Raw genomic sequence first — 25,828 nt, forward strand, 5'->3', positions numbered from 1 at the left:
CAGTTGGTTGTTTTTCCAGACTCTTTTGTGTAGTCTTCCAAAGGTGCTATTTGCCTTGGCGAGTCTATTGTCTATCTCATTGTCGATCCTTGCATCTGATGAAATGGTGCAGCCGAGACAGGTAAACTGGTTGACCGTTTTGAGTTTTGTGTGCCCGATGGAGATGTGGGGGGGCTGGTAGTCATGGTGGGGAGCTGGCTGATGGAGGACCTCAGTTTTCTTCAGGCTGACTTCCAGGCCAAATATTTTGGCAGTTTCCGCAAAGCAGGACGTCAAGCGCTGAAGAGCTGGCTCTGAATGGGCAACTAAAGCGGCATCGTCTGCAAAGAGTAGTTCACGGACAAGTTTCTCTTGTGTCTTGGTGTGAGCATGCAGGCGCCTCAGATTGAAGAGGCTGCCATCCGTGCGGTACCGGATGTAAACAGCATCTTCATTGTTGAGGTCTTTCATGGCTTGGTTCAGCATCATGCTGAAGAAGATTGAAAAGAGGGTTGGTGCGAGAACACAGCCTTGCTTCACTCCATTGTTAATGGAGAAGGGTTCAGAGAGCTCATTGCTGTATCTGACCCGACCTTGTTGGTTTTCGTGCAGTTGGATTATCATGTTGAGGAACTTTGGGGGGCATCCGATGCGCTCTAGTATTTGCCAAAGCCCTTTCCTGCTCACGGTGTCGAAGGCTTTGGTGAGGTCAACAAAGGTGATGTCGAGTCCTTTGTTTTGTTCTCTGCACTTTTCTTGGAGCTGTCTGAGGGCAAAGATCATGTCAGTAGTTCCTTTGTTTGCGTGAAAGCCGCAAACAGTGACTATCAGTGATGCAAATATACAGATTATTTTCGGAGTCGTAGCTTTCTTCTGGTCCAGATATAAAAGGAATTACAGGATTTATTTCCATGAAGAATGATCGAGTGTAGGCTCCCCTATCGTGTCGGATATTTGGATCTGGAGCTAGGGTTGCCAATGGTTTGGAATGAAGTCTGTGTGGCTGCAGGAGCACTGGAGGCAAATCCACAGGGACTCAGCGATACTAAAGGAACTCTCTTTTGCTTCTCTTTCTCTGACTGTAAGGGGTGCCAGGCAATTTCTGCTGATGGTGAATCTTTGTCTGTTTTATGGGAGACTCAAGGCAGTTTTGTGTAATATTAATACATCTGTTTTATTGCATGACAATAAAAGACTCCTGATTTAATATGCAGATGAAAATTTTAAAATTGGACAAGATCAAGAAGTTTTAAATTTAAACAGCTGCAAAAATGAGAACCAAAGCTGTTCTGGAAGAGTCAGGACAAGAGCCAAGTGGAAATTGATGCTAATCTTGATTTTAAAAAACTGATATTCTGGAGAGTTTAAATCCGTTGAAGAAGAAATGGGAACCTGTTGAGAAAGTGTCGACTGATCATGGCGTTTTCATGCACCTCTCATCCTTGTCCTTTTTGGGATACTCACAGAAGAGCACAGCAAGTTGTTTCAGTGCAACCTGCAGAGGGTTCCACAGAACACAGAAAGTCATGTGTTTTTAGGTTCCCATAGAAGAGCAGTTGAAATGGCTTCCTTGGTTATTAACAATCTTGAACCCCTGTACTGTTATTCTAACTGCAGTCAGCCAAATAATTAAGAGAATATTCAATCCTATTCCTAACCTGTGCCTTGTAGGTAGCAGAGAGACATTATGGAATCAAGGTGCATCCATTTGTCACAGAACACCCTGATAATAATTTGCTCTATTTATATGGTTAGTCAAATTGGGCTTCGACATATTTATCCTGTTAGTGATGAGGGCATTAAATAACAAGTGGCAATACTTTATCATTATTTTAAATAGGTTAAATAATTGTCTGGGCTTCTTGCAAGATGGTCAGAATCCAAGACCCGTGGGGCTGAAATGTAACTGGCTAATTATCAGATCAAGTCCAGATGTCACAGTTTAGGAGAAATGAGCTAATACTGTCCTTTTCTCCCCTCGCCTTCTTTTCAAGAAAAAAAAAATTAGAGTTTAAATATATTAAAGTATATTTTTAGGTGTTTTTTTTTTTAAGTTTACAAAGATGTCCACATGGAATAGGAAATATATTATGTCATGCACTAACTGCAAAGGTAAAGAACGACAATTTAATCCCTCTCATTTTTTTTGTACCAATTCAAATTTTGTTCATACATCTAAAGAAATTCACTTCATGTTTGCTTTATCCAACCATCATTTCTGAATAAGAGCCCAGTACTTGTGCATATTTATTTATTCAGTGATCTCCCGTAAAACTGAAAACTGTAAACTTGCTCTGTGATATACATATACTACAACAATGCAGCAAATAACAAATGGTCATCAAAACTACCTTTGAACAGTCAAACATAATTGTATGAAGGTCTTCAGTGGCGAGACAAACCGTTACATTTCGAGCATTTTAAACCAGCAGGCATGAAATTCTAGATGCATGTGCGTAGGGAACTCAGCATGTTCTTTTGTTCTCAGACGTTGCTGAGAGCATCAACTCCTGGAAGAACTTTACCTACAAGTTAAAAAGCAGAGGAGGCAGAGAATGGGAATCAGAAGGGTTGACAGGAGGACATTAAAACTTACTGCAATAAAATTCCAATATTATGGCTCACATGTAGGGAAAGAATATTTGCAAGTTTTTTTGCAGTTTTCAAAAATATATACTTTTTTTTTAAAAAAAGCCAGATCTTGATAATAATTCTCAAAGTAGCAATGGGGTTTTATAATAATTTTTCGAATCTTGCAATTAAAAAGAAAAACAGAAGCACAAATGTGATGGATAGATTCAGCCTGTCATGGAACATCCAGAGGAAGGAAAGGACAACCCTTTACTTCCTGCAGAGGCTGCTTGACCTGCTGAGTTTCTCCTGCACACTCGACCCCAGCATCTGTCGACTTTTTTTTTTGTTTAACTCCAAAAGAGCAGCATAAATTACTTTCAATTTCTCTTTGGCGGACCAACAAGTAGTTAGTAGCATGGCAGCTCGCCCACACAATAGGCGAATTGGCTCATGGAGTCGCGGGCAAGTCCACGGCAGATCTGACTGTAAAAGCTATGGGTGCAAAGCAAGCCCACAGCCTGGTGACTGACATCAATTCCACCCTGCAGGTCACGGGGGCTGCTGGGAGAGGGCTCTTAAGGGCGCAGCTTTTGAATCAGTAAAGCAGTTGATTCAACCCACCTTCGATTCTGCGTGGTCTTTTGCTCACTGCATAGCTAACACCATTATAGTGGAGGGTTTCAGTTCCCAAGTACTGAGAATTTTTAAAAATTATGCAACTAAAAAACATTAATAATTCTTATAATTGTTTTTTGTCATAGAAAATCTCTTGGTGTAGTGGTCAAACAGCCAGGCATTTTCCCAGAACAATGAGAAATTTCACCAGGCTGTTGTTGTAAAAACTAAACCAATTTGCCCTGTTGGACAATGCTGTGGGGCATCACCACAATGAATAATGTTATTATCATAAAGGTTAAAATTAACTCTGTTAATGCAGTTTTAAGTTGTAACAATATAAAAGGCAAATCGAAAGGAATTTATTTCAATAGTCACTTCAGCATTCATAATTTCTCTAGTTTTCATCATTGTTAAACTAATAATAAATGTGGAAGGCAGCAAAAATATAAAATATAGGATTTACCTTCAAGCAATTCCAAACTGGCTCCACCTCCGGTACTAACATGGCTGACTTTGTCCTCAGTTTTCCACTTGGCGCAACAAGTGGCTGTATCTCCACCACCTGCAAATTTTCAAGTCAGAAGACAAACATAATATCTTACAACTATTGAACATTATCGAAAAATGAAAAAATGACACATGTTGAGACTTTGCTTTTCAATACTGCACAGACAAGTGTAAGAATACTACTCACTACTTCCATAGGCTCTCGTGGCTTTAAAACAATCTTTCTACTTTTATTCCTGATATTGAGTACAAAGTCATCGTCCAAAGTATAGAATTAGTTTTTACTGAAAATTTTTACAAGTATAATGAATTTTGATATTTTCAATTTTGATTATAATGCACTTCAGGCAAATGCATGTAAACATAAAACACCATAGAAGAAGATCCCATCCATCCAGCCAAAATGCTCAGCCAGCAAGAATGAACATTTGCAATGATCAGCTACTACATCAGAGCATTTGGTCAACAGGACTGTACACATTAACCTGGGGAAGAAAAGAGCAGAAAATTTCCTCCACTCCTGTCTGCCCAATGATCCCCATGAAATTGCTTGTACTTGGATATTAAGTGAAGGCAGTAAGAATTGTGTCTTATTAATGCAAAATGTTTCAGAAGGATTTCTGTACAGTGGGCAAATTTTGTAAGGTCCCCTCAACTGCTGTATACTCAACATTCAACTTTTACTTGAAAACCTTGAGACAAAATAGTAAAAGCAATTTTGGTCGTTTCAACAAAAATAGCCTTATCTTCACCAATCAACACCGTGAAATTAAACACTTTATTAGGCTTCAGGAACTTCTGAATTCCACTCTATACTTACCAATAATAGAAATGGACCCTTGCTGGGTGACTTCCACAACCTTATCCATAACAGCTTTGGTGCCACTAGCAAATTTGTCCCATTCAAACACGCCTACAGGACCATTCCATACAATGAGTTTGGCTCTGCCTACAGCATCTTCAAACTTTCGAATACTCGCAGGACCACAGTCAAGACCCTTGGTAGGAACAGAAAAATCAAAATCTTGATTTATCAAAACAGATATGATGCATTTCTCTCATTCACAGACAAGGGAGGGAACATGACACTCAAAGAGTGTAAATACTATGCTATCAATACAGGTGTAAAAGAGAATTTTTTGGACTGTGGAATTTGTGATGTACACTACTTAAAAAAAAAAAGACATGTCTTCGACTCTTGTGCCTAAAACAGAAATAGGGTTCAATTTCCTGGACATTCCCAGATTAGAAAACACAATGAAACCAATCTTGATTATCCACTTTTGTGCTTTTTGCAAGAGTTCACTGTTAAAATCATAAAACTGTGGATGCTGGACACCCAAACTAATACAAAATTCAAGAGGGCAAAAGTGTAATAGAGCAAGTCAGAACTGCAGCAAAAACAGAACGCTGCAAACAGCCAGTAGTGTCTGTTGTTACGAGCCCAAAGGACTCAAAAACCAGCAGGAACAGAAATTCACCACGATAATGGCTACTTAAAAATGGTTTCATTTTCTTAATACACAAGATAAATACTAAACTTATTACTATGAACTTTGCCTAAACCCCCCTTTCTAATTCAAAGCGCAAGTGTATGTAATGCTTGTGTGTTCAGCAAAGTTCTTTTTCACTGTCCCAATCATTTACTTTTCTAAGTTCGCTGGTATCGGGCAATCTCCCTGTAGAGCTCGTCGAAAGAACCAAAGACTTGTTGATCCAAACCAAGGCTTTTATTAGCAAAAGACCGGAGCTCTTCACAGGTGGCCGACCAGTTCGGAATGATCCGACCTGGCTAGGGACACAACCCTTTAAGGCCCAGACAATAGGCGTGGCTTAGCTCTCAGCCAATCGCTGTAAGCACAGTCTAGATACAGTAACTATATACACTATGTACATTGGTGATAGATCTGTACTATCACACTCCCATACTGTGCACAGAATTAAACCAATATTATATTTACCAGGCTCTGGAGTTTTAACTTAAGCTGTTACTGCTCAGGAAGTTCTTTGTTGGTTTCAGAGAGATATTATTTGTCCGCTGATCTCCTCCAATCAACAACTGAAGTGTCTTACCGAAGAAATGCCTCTCTTGGGTTTTTCCAAAAGATAACTTCTCTGAGGTTACCACAAGGAGTTTCCCTTCCCTCCTATTCCAGGAGAAACACAATAACCTCTGCAACTGACTACAGAGACTTAAAATAGGCTGAACTCAAAACCCATCTTGGAGTTGCGCAGCAGGTCTGCCAACTTGCAGCCTTCACCACAAACTGCTACAGTATACCCTCAATTGCTCTCTCTCCCAAACAATGGATGTTTTCTCTCTGTTTGCAAAGTGGTCACCCAATCATATTTAACACAAGTGTGATGGAGAAACTCAGCAGGTCATGCAGCATCATAGATAGCAAAAGGTAACCAACATTTTGGTCTGAGCCCTTTGTCAAGGTACGATGGTTATCCTTTGCTTCCTATGCATGCTGCATAACCTGGTGAGTTTCTCCAGCACACTTCCCTGTATTACACTCAACCCCAGCATCTGCAGACTTTCTTATTTAAACCCAAATGCATTTAGTCTCTCCAATGTAGCAAAGAGCTACGTGAGTGTCAAACATTTCAAGCCTACACCGCCATTAATTTTGATCATGGCGGATTGTATACTCAGTCTCCAGTACCTACCTTCTCCCGATACCCCCCGATCACCTTAACCACAAGGGACAAATTTAACTTCCTCTTAAATATAGATAAAGAACGGGCTTCAACTACATCCTGGCAAAGAATTCCACAGATTCACCACTCTCGGAGAGAAAACAAAATTTCAACTGCAAAACACACCCGAATGGAGGAAGTGCATGTGGTGGAAAGGACAAGGCAAAAGAGCAAATGTTGCATTTCCTGTGTTACACATGCGAATGCCAAGAGAAAGAGACCTGTTGGTGGAGTTGCAAGAGCATACCAGGGAACTGCAAATGAAATGGTCCCTTCAGATAACGAAAGGGGAGAACGGAGTACGTGCTTGGTAGTACAATCTTTCAATAGGTTTTTGAAACCGTGAAGAATGCAGAGAGGCAAATGCAAGGCATGAGGAATCTTAACTTGAGGTGGCCTGGAGAAGTTGACCGGAGAGCTGTGAAACTGGGCAATATGCTTTCAAAGGAGTCCATTAACTACGACACAAAGTCCATTCTCTCCCCCCCCACCCCCCCACAGCTTCGATTAGACCCTTTGTTTACTCTCTAACTTCATCAATTTATAAACTAAAGAGACCTGTAACCATCCACATCAGAAGTTTCTTTTATTCTATCCACCTCCCCAATTCTTTTCTGCAACTTATTTTCACGCTTACCTGTTCGAACGAGGGGTCTTTCCCTGAACTGCTAATGCTGCCTGAGTAGTTCAGTGCTTTTAGCATTTTCCATTCTTACTTGCTAATCAGATGGCTGCTTACTTTCATTATTACAACAAGGATTAAATTCAAAAATACAAAAAATAATTTACTATGCAAATCATTTTTCTATGCTAGAGGCTGCAAGAGGCATTATCAGAATATTGTGGAGCTTTTGACAACCCACAATACAAACTTACCATCCAGTTTGCTGGAATACCTGAAGCTGTTGTGGCTGTTCCAATATTAGCATTTTCATCAAATTTATCAGCGGTTACAAAATCTTCAGGCAACGTGATAGTCACTGAATTCTTCTTGGCTTTTGCCATCAGATCATTGATTATTTTTGACCCTTCTTCATCATAAAGGGAATTGCCAATCTAAAAGGAAAAGTTATACAATTTTCACACATTTCATACATGCCATGGACATGCTTTATTTATCCTTGGCTCCAAAAATGAAAAATATCACATGCATGCATTTCTGACTTGAATAGGTCTTTGTTTCAATTTACAAATAAGCAAATTAATAAGTATAAAATATATTTTAACAATTATGTCAAGAATATTATAATAGTCCAAGTCCATCAGAAAACATTATTGAATGTCATGTCAAGTTTATTGTCATTTGATTATACCAAGTACAACCTGACGAAACAGCATTCTCTGGTCCTTGGTGCAAAACATGCAGGCACACACCCAGACATAACCCACTTATCCAATACAAATGCAGCACATCTTCATATTCATGAAATTATTTATTTGTATATGTGAAAGGCTCAAATGGTCATGTAATCAGTTCCTTTGGTCATTCAACATTCTCACTGCCAGTGGGAAGAAGCTGTTCCTCAGCTTGGCAGTGTTGGCTCCAATACTCCTGTATCTCTTTCCTGATGGGAGCAGCTGAAAGGTGCTGTGTGCAGGATGGAAGGGGTTCTCACCCTCTTCAGACAACTATCCCACTAGATCACGTCATTGGGGTGGCTTGGGGGAAGAAGAGTGACTCCAGTGATCCTCTCTGGCACCCTTTTGGTCCTGTGGATTGACCAATGATCCATTTCTCTGCAGCATCTGTACTGCACTTTGATGCTGCCTGCTCTCGATGGAGCTCCTGTAAAAGCATGATATAAAGGTGGCCGGTAGCCTAGCGCACTTCTGGCTTCTCAGAAAGTGCATTTGCTGTTGTGCCTTCTGACAGGAAGAAGATGCTGTGTGTCCATGATAGGTCACTAGTCAAGTGAACTCCAAGGAACTTGGTGCTCTTCCCTCCAGAGTGGTTGATGTGTAGCAGTGGGTCATTGTTCTTGGTCATCCTGAAGTCCACAATCATCTCCTTCGTCTTGACCGTGTTGAGACTCAGGTTGTAACTCTCGCACCATTTCTCAAGATTTTCCAACTCTTTTCTGTAGTGCGACTCATTGTTATGGCTGATGACACCAACTACAGTTGTCATGTCCAAACCTGCTGAAGGTGGATCTGGCGATTCAATCATTGGTCAGGAGCAGGAATAGGAGCGGGCTGAGAATACAGCCCTGAAGTGCGCCAGTGCTCAGCATAATGGTGCTCAACATTCTGCAACCGACCCGGACAGACTAGGAAGTCCAAAATCCAGTTACAGAGGGGTTTTGAGTCCCAACGAGAACAGCTTCTCCACCAGCCACTGGAAAATGATCGTATTAAATGTCGAGCAGAAGGCAATGAACAGCAGTCTGACTTAACAGATGTCATTCTCCGGGTGGGTTAGAACAGAGGGAAAGGACCCATCCATATCGTTGTGGAATGTGATACGCAACACGTGATATTTTAAGTCAGAATGAAAAAGAAATACTGTTCATTTCATATTGAAGTTCTCTGCCTACTTCTCAAAACTGTGCTTATTTTCACACCCAAAAAAAACAAACTGCCACCATCAAATCTAGCATCCAACATCAGGCTCAGACGTTCCCTATAATGGATAAAAATGCAACCATGTACACAAGTGCAGGAAAATAAAATGAATTGAAATAAATGATCATCCTCAGGAAAATTAACATTTGTAAGCTAGGCAGGGAAAGGGTGGAATCTGTCTGTTGGAGATGCACACCCTGTTTCGAGGTACAGGCAGTCCCCGGGTTACGAATGTCCAACTCTTATTTACAAAGAAACTATGCGTGGCTTCAGCGGTTTATCGGCATGAGGAAGAATGCAGTCTGGCATTTTAAGTCAAATCATGTGGCCTACCTTGATGTCTACTTCAAGAAATTGACTCCAGTAGTTTTATATGCATAGAAAAGTAAAATATATACTATGACAAACATTTGACTAACTGACTCTAAACAAGAACCATATGTACCTGTCCTGACTTACCTACAAATTCAACTTAAAGACAGACTTAGGAACAGATATCATAACCCGTAACCCGGGAACTGCCTGTACTACAATTAGAGGGTCAGAGGAAAACTATAGAATTTGAAGCCAGACAGGATAGAGGGTAAAACTGTATTTTAGAGATTCGGTGACTGTAAGGCAAGCGATGAGAAGCCAATATTGCAGAAAGATACAGAGGTAATGAATAAGGAAAGACTGGTGAACACACAAAGAAAAATACAGATACTAAAATAGATTTCATCAAAATATTGTTCAGTTTACCAGTTGATAGCCAACCTTCACTCACCATCAATAAATAGAATGTCATGTCTCTATTTGGTCCACAAAAGTATGAACAATACACATAATTCCATTTCTGACTTAAAGGAACTTAACAGCTTTCTACAGTGATGACTTCAGGAAAAGGGGGAAGATTTCATAGATTCAATAATGCAAACATTAAAAATGCTACATCATCTGTAAAAGCTTACAGAAAGATTAGTAAATAAATGGTACAGATAAGCAAATAAATTGGAGAATTTTCATTTTTATGCAACAATATGCTACTGTTAAAGCCAGAGAAATCTGATTCAATAGAAACTTACAAAAATGAATCATGTGTATGTATCACAAATACATGATTAAAAAAAGTAGACGTATACAAAAGAAAAACACAAAAAAATGAACTGCTTGAAAATTTATTCACTGTAAACGACTGACAAGAAAATAATGATTATATCCCAAAATTGGTAGTGGGGGTTAAAAATCAAATTTCATTCCTAGAGGAACCAAGTAATAAATATGCAAAAGAGATGTTAAAGCCAAATATGGTAAAAACAATTTCTGGAACAAAATCAATGTTGCTAAGACCATACAAAATTCATCATTTAACTTGCAAAAGAACAATTGTGGAAATCAGTTGGCAAACATACCTCCATATTATTGAGGACCTTCAGGAATGTAAATGCCATGCCTCCTCCAATAATCATTTCATTCACTTTATCGAGCAAGTTATTGATCAGCTGAATCTTGTCCTGGACTTTAGCCCTGTTGAACAATAACAAAAGCAGGTTTACAAGTTGCATAATTCCAAGAGATTATATTAAAGTGCTATTTAATCAAATAGCCAGGGCAGAAAAAAACAATGAAGGCCCAAGAAAACTTCCACAAGATTCAATTGATTCAAACAAAATCTAGTTTAAGACATTATTAATAACACATTTTAAAAACATTTCTGAGCCTCCCCACCAGAAACTGCAAAGTGATACAACAGGTTTGCTCAAAAATGTGCGATTTCCGTGGAAGAAATGGCTGCAATTCCTATTTACAAGTTTACTGTACAATTCAAATAAAAAAAAGCAATAAAAGCATTTCCCCCAGACAATACATTAATGCACAGAGCATGCTAAAAATACGTCCCAGTTGTAATTCCAATGGAACTCCTTGAACTGACATTGACAGTATTGTGCCTGTGTTTCGTCAGAAGTCCTTTTTCTGCACCATACTGCCCCTCAGAGACAATAATATTAAACTGCAAACAGCTTCTCAAATATTCTTCCAACAGGAATATTATACTGCCCTGCTTTAAAATTCCATGTTAAGGGGTGGCTGCATTACTTCCACAAGGCAAGTTCTATATATTCTTGTAAAGAATTATGTAAATTACAGAGCAGGAATATTTTGATTGTATTATAAATGAACCAAAACAGTTCACTTTACCAGAAAACGTACATCCCAAAGTTGGCTACCTTGTTTCTTTCCGAATAAAATCAGTGAATTTAAAATTCAAGCATGGAGCACTACTTTGCACCCTGTATTACGGAACAGTCTTAATGTTTTCAATTCTATTCCATCATCTGTATATATACCAATAGAGCACACAAGTGCTTTAAAAAGTGCTGAGTTATCAAATATAAAATAGTTTAGATAATTGTGGTACTTACCCACCCAGAATGGCAAGGAACGGTCTCTCAGGTTTTTCCAAAGCTTTGGCAAAATATTCAAGTTCTTTCTTCATCAAGAACCCAGCAGCTTTTTTTGATAAATTTATACCTACCATGGAACTAATACAAATACAAATAATTAAAAACAAAAGTATTAATCATCTGCAGTCAAAGGAACACAAGTAAATAAGATGGTTAAAAAAGCACACTCGTCAAGGTTCAGGATCACCCTGCTTCAACAATTGGTAAAGAATTTATACTGGTTCTAAATGCTTAAAAGATTTTTGTAGACAAGTTACACACTAAAAGCAAGCTCAAACATGTTTTGTATAAATTCACAATAATGTTATTATCCATGGCCCCATGGATAAAATTTTTTATTGCCTTGGCATTTAAAAAGATTTGGATCATTAAAAATATAAAATACAAGCCAAGTTCATCTATTGTATGCATGTGGCCATTCATGGTTTCTTACCAGCATGTTTTAGTTCATGCTTATTCACATTAAATCACATTTGCTATAAATCTTCCCATTTTCTTTACATACATCTTCCTGAACTTTTTAAAATCAGCTCTGCCATTTTGGCATTAATGCATTTTAGATTCTCTATCAATCAAAATCATATTTCCAATTCTTGCTTGTTTTGGGAATTCCCCCCCCCCCCCAAGGAAAAACAAAAACAATTCAAACATCTCACCTATGAGCTCTATGTGCTGTTCCAAAAGCATCATTGACGTACACATCACCTAACTTGGACAGTGAATCTCGGAAACACTTTATCTTTTCATCAGTTGCTTTTATCTGGGGAAGAATAGATCGCAGTAAGTTATTGTCTTGAGAAAAACTCTCACAATTATACCCTTTCCCCTCATTTACACTATGGATCCCAAATTTGTTCAAATAATGTGACTTTATTTTTTAAATTATATGTTATTTTTCCAATAGAATACATTTATTCATTTCCATGTACCATTGCTGTATTCTCAGGGTCTCTTCCATTTTCCAAGATGACATTATACATTTTTTGCTACTGCTAAGGCTATCATAATATATCTTTTTTGCACTTTACCCAATTTGAGGCTTAATTTCTTACTTCTTGTATTACTTAGAAGAAAGATTTCTGGATTTTTTGGTATTTTATTTTTTGTGACTTTATTTAATATCTGATTTAGATCTTCCCAAAACATTTTCACTTTCTCACATGTCCAAATTGCATGTACTGTTGTTCCCATTTCCTTCTTACAGCAAAAACATTTATCTGATAATGTTGGATCCCATTTTTTAAAAACTTTCGGGGCGTGATATATAGCCTGTGTAACCAATTATATTGTATCATGCGTAACCTCGTATTTATTATATTTCTCATAGTTCCAGAACATAACTTTTCCCGTATTTTATTTTTTATCTTTACGTTTAAATCCTTTTCCCACTTTTGTTTAGGTTTATAGCTTACTTCATAATTTTCCTTATCTTGTAGCTTAATGTACATGTTCGTTATATATCTTTTAATTATCATTGTGTCTAATCACATATTCAAAGCTGCTTCCTTCTGGTAACCTCAGTCTGTTTCCCAATTTATCCTTTAAATAAGCTTTCAGTTGATGATATGCAAACATTGTACCACGAATTATTCCATATTTTTACTTCAACTGTTCAAATGTTAATAAATTATTTCCCAAAACACAATTTTCTATTCTTTTGATTCCTTTTCTCTCTAATTCTCTAAAGGAAAGGTTATCTATTGTAAAAGGGATTAGGGGGTTTTGTGTCAATAACAATTTTGGTATTTGGTAATTTGTTTTTTTTTCCTTTAAGTGGATCTTCCATATACTAAGTAAATGATGCAATACTGGTGAGCTTTTATATTGCACCAGCTTTTCATTCCACTTATACATTATATGTTCCGGTACCTTCTCCCCTATTTTATCTAGTTTTATCTTAGTCCAGTCTGATTTTTTCCCTTGTCTGGTAAAAATCTGATAAACACCTTAATTGTGCTGCTCTATAATAATTTTTAAAGTTTGGTAACTGCAAACCACCTTGGCTGTACCTCTCTATTAATTTATTTAATGCTATCCTCAGATTCCCCCCTTTCCACAAGAACTTCCATATTATTCTCTTTAGTTCATTAAAGAATTTCTCTGTTAAGGGAAATGGCAACGATTGAAAGAAGTATTGTATCCTTGGGAAGACCTTCATTTTAATGCAATTTACCCTCCCTATCAACGTTAGCAGTAATTCTTTCCAATGTTTGAAATCTTCCTGCAATTTTATTAATACATGATAATTTAGTTTGTACAGGTGGCTTAAGTTATTATCTAACCTAATACCTAGGTATCGGATTGCTTGGGTTTGCCATTTAAACGGTGATTCTTTTTTAAATTCGTATAATCCACGTTACTCATTGGCATCACTACACTTTTATTTGCATTGATCTTGTACCCCGATATTTCTCCATACACCTTCAATTTCTTATGTAATTCTTTCATTGATATTTCTGGTTCTCTTAAGTATACCATGATGTCATCTGCAAATAAGCTGATTTTATACTCCTCCTTCATTTTTATCCTTTTTATTTTATTTTCTGTTCTTATCAGTTCTGCCAATGGTTCTATTGCTAAAGCGACCATTGATGGGGATAATGGACACCCCTGTCTAGTTCACCAACTTAATTTAAATTGGTTCAATACATATCCATTTACTGTTACCTTCGCCAATGGTCCATTATACAATGCTTTAATCCAATTAATATATTTTTCGGGTAGATTGAACCTCTAATACTTTAAATAAATAGTTCCACTCTACTCTGTCAAAGGCTTTTTTCTGCGTCTAAAGCAACAGCCACTGTTGGTTTCTTATTTCCTTGAACTGCATGAATTAGATTAATAAGTTTACAGACATTATCCACTGTTACCCCCAGAAAACACTTTTTAAAAAAAAATATAAACACCTAACAAAGTTCTCAATTTTTTTCCTTACTTCCTTCCCTTCTTTATTCTTTCCCTTCTTTACATATACATTGTTTTTGCATCTTCATATTTATTTATTTATTTTTAAATCGCCGTTCTTCATTCTTATTACATCTCTTCATCTCTCCTTCTGACCTGCAAGAGTTCTGCAAATTCTTGTGCTTCTTTCGGATCCGAGAACCCTCTATTTTGCTCCCCGGGGATAAATATTTTAAGCACAGCTGGATGTCTTAACATAAATTTATAACCTTTTTTCCATAGGATCGATTTTGCTGTATTAAACTCCTTCCTCTTCTTTAAGAGTTCAAAACTTGTCTGGGTAAAAAAATATTTTTTGACCCTTGTATTCCAATGGTTTATTGTCTTCTCTAATTTTATTCCTTACCCACTCCAGTATATTTTCTCTTGTCGTATATCTCAAAAATTTTACTAAAATGGATCTTGGTTTTTGATGTGTCTGTGGTTTCGGAGCTAGTGTTCTGTGTGCCCTTTCTATTTCCATTCCTTCCTGCATTGCTGTCGTTCCCAGGACCTTCGGATCCCTTCTTTTATAAATTCCTTCATATCTGTGCCTTCTTCATCTTCCTTTAGGTCCACTATTTTTGTTGTTTCGCCTACTATAATTTTCCAACATATCAATTTTCTGAACTAACAACTCTTGTCACTAATTTTTTTTTTAATAATCACTTTCTTCCAATTTTCCTCTAAGTCGTTTACTTCCATTTCTATAGCCGTTTCTCGTTCTTCCACATTTTCTACTCTTTTCCCTATTTCTGTCATGACTAGCTCTAATCTTTGCATTTTATCTTTTCTTTTTATTTTTCTTTTAATTGCACTAAATTCTATTGACAGCCATTCTTTTAATGCTCTCATTTTTATTCAATAAAAGCTTTATCTATATTCTGTCCATCTGTTTTACCTTCTATTTCTCTGTGAAGATCTTGGTCTTCTTCCTCTTCTTCTGTACCTGTGTTTGTGTCTTCTTCTCTGTATCTCTTCTGATTTTTCTGCTGAGTAGCTTGTCTCACTTTGTGAGGCCTCTTCTTGCTTGGCCTCTTGCTGTTGGTCCTCTCCTTCTGAGCTGCTCATCTGTCAAGCCTCCTGCTGCTGCTCCTCTCTCCTTTCACCCCGTCGACTTTCCTTCTCACCTGGTACTTCACTCCCTCTCTTTCCGCATCTTCCAGCTGAGAGCCCTGGTGTGGGGCGTGCCTCAGCTGGTCACTCAGTGGTTGCCCGCTCCTCAGCTGAGCCCCTCTCCCATCGGTGTTTTCCTTTACCTTAGATTGCTCACTTTTGTTTGGCTCAGAAAGCCATTTTTGCAGTCCACCGCTCGGGGGGGGGGGGGGGGGGGGGCGCGAGGGGGGGTCGTGACTCCGCTGGGCTGTCACCAATCTCTGAGATCGGGTGCTCTTCTCCACCACAGCTCCCTATTCCTTCGTGCAGGAAGGGCCTTCTCCTTTTTCTTCCAGTGTCTTTTCTTTTTTTCCCCCCCAGTTGTTTTTACTTTTACCTTCTGAGGTACTATTTTCTTTCTCTTCTCTGCAACTTTATCTTTTATTTCTTATATTTTGAACTTGTCTTTTCTTAACTTTTTTTTCTTCTTTTCTGGAGAAGGCTGATTTTACACTACCGGCCTCTACTCTATCACATGACTGCCCCGGAACTAGCTTCTTGAGGGAACAAAATACAATTTGTTCTACTCTCCTGCATGGAAGCTTGTCTAGTGGTGCCTTCAAAGCTTCCAACACAAGGAACCACACGGGCAAATTCAGCCCAGTTAATTATAGTTGAGCAGTGACAACAAATCTCAGTTCACATCCTTACAGCACTCATACTTGTATATTTTCTCACATTCAAACACATTTTCATTGTCCTCACTTTCTAAACTGGATGCAGAGGTCTACTATTAACATCACTCTTTCTCTCAAGATTAATTACAAAATCTCTGGCTCAATTAAGTAGATGTGATTCACACAAAATCAATTCATGTTGCTGAAGGTGGCTTGACAGAGACAAAATAAAGTGAAATACAGTATAGTTTTGAAAGGCACATTGTATGAATCTGGCAAACATCTTATCCTCTAGTGAGCCATGTGGGGCATTGAAACAGGCATAACTTTTTAAAAACGAATTCCCCTGTTAATTATTGGAAGAGTGAAGTAGGATTATTGCAATTAGTTTCAATAACCAATGAAAGGGAAGTGACAAATGAAGTCTCTCAATGCACCCTGATGTTACTGAAAAGTGCATTATCAGATAAAGAATTAGAATCTACCTTAACTCTGCTGTCAACTTCTACCTTGGTTAAATATCCTGGCAGGGTAGATTACCTTTAGACATGATAATCATTTAGTGATCTAATGGAAGTCTGCCAGGTCTAGAGAAACACACTAACTGAAATAACTAAGACCAAGTGCCACAGTTTTAAACCCAGTTCAAGTGACATCAACAACTCACTTCATCCTACTATACAAAAGAACTTTAAAAAAAAAATACATAACACAAAATTCAATGCAACAAGCAGATCCTGGACACAGCTGTAAAAATTGTTGTGAAGTCAAATTTATCTCAAAAAAACAAGATATTTGAATAAAACACTGTTGCAATTCTGATAATTGACAGATGGCGTTACATGCCTGAATAAACTGACAAAAAGAACTGATCACATTTCAAGAGATGGATCTGCAGAAAGATCTTCGGATTGTAAAATTGTTGTGACTATTTATAACCGTATACATGCTAAATTAAGTTGCAGCTGAAATCCAGCAGCAATATGGCCTATCCAGCCCGAGTTCAGGGAGTCTCCAGTGTCAGTCCATAAAGGTCAGCATGTCTGAGAGCAAATGTTATTACTGTATCTGGAACAATTCTGGCAAGGAGCCCATGAGATTTCTTAGGTCAAGAAAGCGGTGTTATTTCAAGTGTTAGGGTACCACTTGAAGTCATTGGTACAAGTATCAGTGACTTTTGGCATTCAGGCATGTGCCTTAAACTTGTACCCGAGGGAAGTTTAAGAAAGGAGGCTTTCAAACAATAAACCTTTGCAAGTCAATAAAGAGGATAAGATTTTTAACAAAATCTGAAAAGGAGGAGAAAGATATTCCTAGTCAATCTTATTTTATTCTGGTCAAGCAGTTACTATGTGAGCGTCAAAATATTAACAAGAAAGCATAATATTGTGGGATATATTATTTAAATTGATAATAATGCTTATGACCTCAAACTATTGAAATTACTGCATCACATCTTAGCGTAAAAACAGAAAATGCTGAAGGCACTTAGCAAGGCAGCATTTAATGACATTGCCAAATATCTCCTTCCATGGGTGCTGCATATCCCGCACTTTATTTTTAATCCTATAGCAACTGCTGTAGTTTGCAGTTACAAAGATAAAGGTGTTTCACCTGCATGCTGCAGAATCCAAAATGTTGTTCTCTCGGCACAGGGTAACACTGGTACCTTTTGGGTGCAATTTTATACGAACAGTTCAAGAGGAGACAGTGTAATGTTTATATGTTAATATTTAATTGAAGCCTTAGTGATGCCATAAATGAGAATTCATACACATGTAGAAGTCATTTATGACTTCATGGGTCCTCTACCGGCACCACTTACGGCTCCTAGAACGCTTCCACCAGCGTTGTCTCCGCTCCATCCTCAACATCCATTGGAGCGCTTTCATCCCTAACGTCGAAGTACTCGAGATGGCAGAGGTCGACAGCATCGAGTCCACGCTGCTGAAGATCCAGCTGCGCTGGATGGGTCACGTCTCCAGAATGGAGGACCATCGCCTTCCCAAGATCGTGTTATATTGCGAGCTCTCCACTGGCCACCGTGACAGAGGTGCACCAAAGAAAAGGTACAAGGACTGCCTAAAGAAATCTCTTGGTGCCTGCCACATTGACTACTGCCAGTGGGCTGATATCGCCTCAAACCGTGCATCTTGGCGCCTCACAGTTTGGCGGGCAGCAACCTCCTTTGAAGAAGACCGCAGAGCCCACCTCACTGACAAAAGGCAAAGGAGGAAAAACCCAACACCCAACCCCAACCAACCAATTTTCCCCTGCATCCGCTGCAATCATGTCTGCCTGTCCCGCATCGGACTTGTCAGCCACAAACGAGCCTGCAGCTGACGTGGACTTTTTACCCCCTCCATAAACCTTCGTCCGCGAAGCCAAGCCAAAGAAGAAGTCATTTAAGAAATGGCAAAAAATTCTTCAAAGATTTTGAATACAAGCTTAACAGCATCAGTCTTCAGTATTACAGAGTCTTAATCAATTCATCTTTTCAATGTTTTCTTGAACTTTCAGCATCATGAATAAAAAGTAACAAACTATTGGAATCCAATGTGAATATTGTCCATCAAGGTCAATAGGGCCAATACTGATAATGTCAGCTTGGATCAAATGGTTAGAAAAACTGTGCAATAGAAGATAGATGAATGAGGAACTCAAAACACTGGATTGTGAGTCCGACCAAAGCAAAGCTCATAATAATGAATCAAAGAGCAACATTAGTTTTGTCATAATTGACAAAGTAAAGAAATTATTGTGTTCCTTTACCCTTGGAAGTTAGCTGGTAAGAGAGAAAACACTGCAAGAATCAGCAAAGCTAACAATTTTTCATCCCATGCCAAAGAGAAAAAGTATGAAGACAAACAAAAGAGTCTTTAAAAGCAATGGTTTCAGATTGCTATTAAAATGTCAAGAATGTCCTCTTCCCATTCCCACTCGGCCCTTCACTCTTTCACATTCACTGCCACTCCTTCTTCCAGATCTTCCGCCCAGCGCCTGCCCCTACAGCATGCCAAGCCCGGTTCTTCAACCCCTCCCCTCTTTTATCCATTGGACTCCCTGGCTCTGCTTCTCCGTGTCTGCTCCTGAGCAGCCTGAGGCTCAGCCTGCTGGGCTCTGTCGGGCCCTGATCTGCCTCCTCCCAGGCCGCTTGACATTTCCGGGGTGGCAGGAGGAAGCTGGAGGCATATTCCTGGGGGTAAGAACAACTGGAAACTCCTCAGGACACAGAATTACACCAAAATGGTGCTGGAAGCTTTAACAGCAACATCCTGATAAATTGTTCAGAAACAAGTGATAGCGAATACGAGGAAAAATATATGAACTCTCCAATTTATTCTTGAATAACAAGATTTAATTAAAAAAAAAATCACAATTAGTACATTATTTAACTTGAAACTAGTATTTACAGTATTTCACTTTTGTAATCAATCTGATTTTCTGTGTTTGTGGTACTTAATGTGCTCTTAGCTATTTTAATAAAATATATTTAAATAGTTTTTTTTAAATGCCGTGAGAGTACAAGAAACTTACAAGAACACCTCACAACCAGATGAAATGAATTGGGGTAGCCTCAGAAGATATGAAAAAACAGCAGCAAAGATTATAAATAAATTAGGTGAAGGAGATATCATCAGGTTGTATTATCAATTAATTCACGAGAGTGATCTGGATTTTGCAGTTTTAATCAAGACAAAAATATCAGCATTTATTGCTGTCACACTGTGAAACATGACTCCTATGAACAAGAACTAAATTGAAATCCTAGGATCGGATTCAACTAGATTTATAAAGAGAGCATATATGCTGCCATTCCTCCTAGTAATCAATTAGCATGCCACTTGGTATAAAGCCGCTGGGATACAGAACACTTGGTCCTCTTGTCTAAACACTCACCAATATGCAAATGCTTATACTTTCAAAAAGACCACTGTTCAGGCTGGATGCTGTAACATGGTGTGAATATCTGCTCTTCCTGGTGCTGCATAGGACTTCTCTGAGAACCTGCCACAAAATCCTGCTACTTACTGTTTCTGTGCACTAAGGCGGGGACCTGGCTTGAATCTTTCTGCTCTGCTGGCACTCCCACAGCAATGAGTTACCCATGGCTTTGTATGGAAAGGACAACTGATTTGTCCATTCAGCACTGATATGTGAGGCTCAGTGTTGATGGGAGCTGGCAATACCTATGCCTCAGTAGCCAGTGCCTACTATTGAACACAGAGGAATCTCTGAATTGGGACAGCTGGGCATCCATACAAAAAAAGGGTGAAAGCCAGCAGCTCCCATCACATTCAACAAGAGAAAATAAGAGGAACTAATTACAGGATCCAAACAGTCTATACATATGGAACAGGTGCTGCATTAGCCAGTGCATAGCTCTGGGTCTCGCATCTCAGCAGTGAGTAGCACACGGCTCTCCCAAGCCTGTTCAATGCCAATTCTTGTGGGAAAATTCTCCACCAAAGACATGGGAGTATTTGTTAGTGTGGAAATACGAACAGAGGCTATGGATTTGCACAAAGTTTCAGCAGAATAGTGGAGAGGAGCAGAGGGCAAGGGTTCATTCCAGGTTCCTCGCACAGCATATACAGAAGGCGCAGTTTCTCTCAAGCCCAACATCTTCCATTTCAGAAATCCTTTGATTTCCTCACACCTTTTTATTTGCACTATTCCACAAAATATATACATGCTGCAAGTCACCTTATTCCCAGATGCATCTTTCCCTTTCCCTTCCTCTTCAACGTGGAATCGGAGGTTTTCCAGGAGAATCACACTTCCAGGATCTGGGTTTGCACATGCCTGCTCCACTTCACTTCCAACACAATCTTTGAGGAAAATAATATTCCTGTTCATAAAATCAAATATAAAAAGTAAATAGTCTGATATTAAAAGTCAATAGAGAATGAGTTAAATGTGCAGATCAGGTGGCACCTGTGAAGAGGAAAAGAGTTAATGCTTAAAGTCAATGACATGAGAAACTTAACATGGCCACTGCACAGAAAAATTTCCAATGTTCTGTACGACTATAGCGCTAGAACAGACATACATATAAAAGAATTTTATTGATTTGTTCTCTCAATCCACTGAAAAGTCTTGATCTATCTCTTATCCATTAGAAAAAGCTCTGCCAAAATAAGGTTGCTGCAAATCCAGTCAGTGCACTATTTTTCCAGAGTTGTCCAGCATTAGCTGCAGAAACCAAAATTATTAAAAATTCAAATATTCAATATTATTGGGACATTATTGTAAGAAGGGTTATTTTCTATTTTCTTGCAAAGTATTAGAAAATGGATACTCTATCACACAACATGTACATCAGCTCAATTATTTCACAACCTGAGGTTTTAAAATCTAATTTTGTGTGGATTTATACTTCCTTATTTAATAATTGAAAATGCAGTGGATTTTGATTTAGCACAATGTAAAATGTTTAAAATATTGCTTACATTTGTGCTTTTATATTCCTAATTTACTGTCTGTGAGAATTCTCAACATCACTGTTGCTGCATGTCAGGGATTTCACTTAACTGATATGTTGGAATGGGGAAATCCACACTAGAAGGTGATTGCAAGACCTATCTGGGCTAGCCTGAAGTTTAGTGACCAAGTCAACACCCAGGCCTTCACAAGCAAAATCCATCATTCCAAACCAGAGATCAGGGGAAGAGTCACGTGATGGAGTAGTGGACGGTAGGGTAAAACCAGCTCTCCCCAGAAAAGAAGAAAAAAGTCAAGATAAAGTTCAATAAATATAAGAAATAAAAGATAAAGTTGCAGAAGAGAAATAAGATGGCACCTTAGAAGGAAAAAGTAAAAACAAGTTTTAAAAAAAAGACATTGGAAAAGAAAGGAGAAGCCCTTACCTGCACGAAGGAACAGGGAGCCGTGGTGGCGAAGAGCGCCCGATACACTAGGTTGCTGCCGGCCCTGCGGACCGCGACCCCCCCCCCCCCCCCCAATGGTAGACTGCAAAAATGACTCTGAGACAATCAAAAGTGCGCAACTGCACATGAGCGAGGAGGCGCGCATGAGCAGAGCGCGATCTAAGGTAAAGGAAAACACCGACGGGAGGGGGGCTCAGCTGAGGAGCGGGCAACCACTGGGCGACCAGCTGAGGTACGCCCCACACCAGGGCTCTCAGCTGGAAGATGAGGAAAGCGGAAAGAGAGGGAGTGAAGTACCAGGAGAGAAAGAAAGTCGACAGGGTGAACGGCAAGAGGAGCAGCAGCAGGAGGCTCGACAGATGAGCAGCTCAGAAGGAGAGGACCAACAGCAAGAGGCCAAGCAAAAAGAGGCCTCACAAAGTGAGACAAGCTACTCAGCAGAAAAATCAGAAGAGACACAGATACAAAGAAGAGAAGAAGACACAAACACAGGAACAGAAGAAGAGGAAGAAGACCAAGATCTTCACAGAGAAATAGAAGGTAAAACAGATGGACAGAATATAGATAAAGCTTTTATTGAAGAACAAATGAGAGCATTAAAAGAATGGCTGTCATTAGAATTTAGTGCAATTAAAGGAAAAATGAAAAGATGATAAAATGCAAAGATTAGAGCTAGTCATGAAAGAAATAGGGAAAAATGTGGAAGAACAAGAAATGGCTGTAGAAATGGAAGTAAACGACTTGGAGGAAAATTGGAAGAAAGTGATTTTAAAAAAATTAAAGAGACAAGAGTTGTTAGTTCAGAAAATTGATATGTTGGAAAATTATAGTAGGCGAAACAACAAAAATAGTGGACCTAAAGGAAGATGAAGAAGGCACAGATATGAAGGAATTTATAAAAGAAGGGATCCGAAGGTCCTGGGAACGACAGCAATGCAGGAAGGAATGGAAATAGAAAGGGCACACAGAACATTAGCTCATAAACCACAGACACATCAAAAAACAAGATCCGTTTTAGTAAAATTTTTGAGATATACGACAAGAGAAAATATACTGGAGTGGGCAAGGAATAAAATTAGAGAAGACAATAAACCATTGGAATACAAGGGTCAAAAAATATTTTTTTACCCAGACATAAGTTTTGAACTCAAAGAAGAGGAAGGAGTTTAATACAGCAAAATCAATCCTATGGAAAAAAGGTTATAAATTTATGTTAAGACATCCAGCTGTGCTTAAAATATTTATCCCGGGGAGCAAAACAGACTGTTCTCGGATCCAAAGGATCCAAAAACTGTATATGTAAAGAAGGGAAGGAAGGAAGTAGGAAAAGGGAAAACTTTATGTGTAAAAAAAAAGTGTTTTCTGGGGGGGGTTGGGCAGGTGGCTATTAAATTTACTGAAAAAAGAAAAAATAGATATAGCATTTGTGCAGGAAACGCATCTAACTGAAGTGAACCATAAATTAAAGAGAGACTGGGTAGGACATGTAATGACAGCATCATATAATTCAAAAGCTAGAGATTTAGCTATATTAATAAATAAAAATGTACCAATCAAAATAGAGGAGGAAATAATAGTTCCAGCAAGGAAGTATGTAATGATAAAGTGTCAGATATATTCAGAATTTTGGAATTTGCTCAATATATATGCACCTAATGAGGAGGATGAAAAGTTTATGCAGGGCATTTTTTTGAAGATTGTAGATACACAAGGAAATATATTGATAGGAGGGGATTTTAACCTTAATTTGAATCCAATGTTGGATAAAACGGGACAAAAGACAAGTAAAAATAAAGTGGCCAAATTTATGGTTAAATCAATGCAGGAAATGAAACTTATGGATATATGGAGGAGGCAGCACCCAAGAGAGAAGGAATACTCATGTTATTCAAGTAGGCATAAAACATACTCAAGGATTGATAGGTTTTTGTTGTCGGCCCATTCACCTCTAATATTATAAATAGAACTGGAGGACATCCCACCAAGAATATATAGATAGAGGTTAAACCTCATGCTACTTGAAAGGCAGGAATTTAGAGAGTTTTTTGAATGCCAAATTAAAACATTTTGAAATAAATAAGGAATCAATGAAAGATAAATTTATATTATGGGACACAATGAAAGCCTTCATTAGAGGGCAGATAATAAGTTATGTAACTAAGATGAAAAAGGACTACAATTGGAAAATAGAGCAGTTGGAAAGGGAGAGAGTAAGTACAGAAAAGGAACTAGTAAAAAGGGATGATATAACGAAAAGGAGAGAATTGGTGGACAAAAATAAAATACGAAACATTACAAACGTACAAGGTGGAGAAGAACAATGAAAATAAAGCAAAAGTATTACGAACTGGGAGAAAAAAAACCCATAAAATATTAGCCTGGCAACTTAAAACAGAACAAGCTAAAAGAACGGTATTGGCATCAAGGAAAAAGGACAAACAAATTACATATAACCCAATAGTGATTAATGAGAACTTTAAGGAATTTTATGAACAATTTATACCAAACTGAGAACGAGGGGAAAGATGATAAAATAGAAGAGGTTTTAGCTAAAATTGAAATGCTGAAATTGCAAGAGGAACAAAACAAACTGATAAAACCATTTGAAATAAAGTACAGGATATATTAAAAAAGCTGCCGAACAATAAAACGCTTGGAGAAGATGGATACCCAATAGAATTCTATAAAACATTTAAAGAGTTATTAATTCCTCCTCTCCTGGAAGTAATGAACCACATAGAAGAAACACAAAACTTGCCAGATTCATGTAAGACAGCAATAATTACAGTAATACTAAAGATGGGGAAGGATCCACTAAGACCAGCATCATATTAATCAATATCTCTACTTAATTCAGATTATAAGATAATAGCAAAATTATTAGCAAACAGATTGGCCGAACGTGTACCAAAAATAGTAAAACAAGATCAAACTGGATTTATTAAGAAAAAACGAACAGCGGATAATGTCTGTAAACTTATTAATCTAATTCGTGCAGTTCAAGGAAATAAGAAGTCAACAGTGGCTGTTGCTTTAGACGCAGAAAAAGCCTTTGACAGAACAGAATAGAATTTTTTATTTAAAGTATTACAGAGATTCAATCTACCAGAAAAATATATTAATTGGATTAAAGCATTGTATAATGGACCATTGGCGAAGGTAACAGTAAATGGATATGTATCGAACCAATCTAAATTTAGTTGAACTAGACAGGGGTGTCCATTATCCCCCTCATTGGTCGCTTTAGCAATAGAACCATTGGCCGAACTGATAAGAACAGAAAATAAAAGGGATAAAAATAAAGGAGAAGGAGTATAAAATCAGCTTATTTGCAGATGACACCATAGTATACTCTTTGGCTTGGCTTCGCGGACGAAGATTTATGGAGGGGGTAAAAAGTCCACGTCAGCTGCAGGCTCGTTTGTGGCTGACCAGTCCGATGCGGGACAGGCAGACACGATTGCAGCGGTTGCAAGGGAAAATTGGTTGGTTGGGGTTGGGTGTTGGGTTTTTCCTCCTTTGCCTTTTGTCAGTGAGGTGGGCTCTGCGGTCTTCTTCAAAGGTGGCTGCTGCCCGCCAAACTGTGAGGCGCCAAGATGCACGGTTTGAGGCGTTATCAGCCCACTGGCGGTGGTCAATGTGGCAGGCACCAAGAGATTTCTTTAGGCAGTCCTTGTACCTTTTCTTTGGTGCACCTCTGTCACGGTGGCCAGTGGAGAGCTCGCCATATAATACGATCTTGGGAAGGCGATGGTCCTCCATTCTGGAGACGTGACCCATCCAGCGCAGCTGGATCTTCAGCAGCGTGGACTCGATGCTGTCGACCTCTGCC

General features: G+C 38.5%; 1 protein-coding gene across 1 annotated transcript in view; it reads right to left on the reverse strand.

Moving 5' to 3' along the window:
- Positions 1-2,216: 2,216 nt before the first annotated feature.
- The window catches only part of pgk1 (phosphoglycerate kinase 1), a 33,572-nt gene continuing 9,960 nt past the window's right edge, over positions 2,217-25,828 (reverse strand). Inside the window, exons 4-11 of the mRNA XM_069892872.1 lie at positions 20,813-20,957; positions 12,044-12,147; positions 11,346-11,465; positions 10,335-10,449; positions 7,258-7,437; positions 4,499-4,676; positions 3,635-3,733; positions 2,217-2,504 (exon numbers count right to left, since the gene is read on the reverse strand). Of these exons, the coding sequence (XP_069748973.1) occupies positions 2,464-2,504; positions 3,635-3,733; positions 4,499-4,676; positions 7,258-7,437; positions 10,335-10,449; positions 11,346-11,465; positions 12,044-12,147; positions 20,813-20,957 (982 nt within the window). The 3' untranslated portion in view covers positions 2,217-2,463. The remainder of the gene's footprint in view (positions 2,505-3,634; positions 3,734-4,498; positions 4,677-7,257; positions 7,438-10,334; positions 10,450-11,345; positions 11,466-12,043; positions 12,148-20,812; positions 20,958-25,828) is intronic.

Source organism: Narcine bancroftii, chromosome 8 (genome assembly GCF_036971445.1).
Source record: "Narcine bancroftii isolate sNarBan1 chromosome 8, sNarBan1.hap1, whole genome shotgun sequence".
NCBI classification, from domain to species: domain Eukaryota; kingdom Metazoa; phylum Chordata; class Chondrichthyes; order Torpediniformes; family Narcinidae; genus Narcine; species Narcine bancroftii.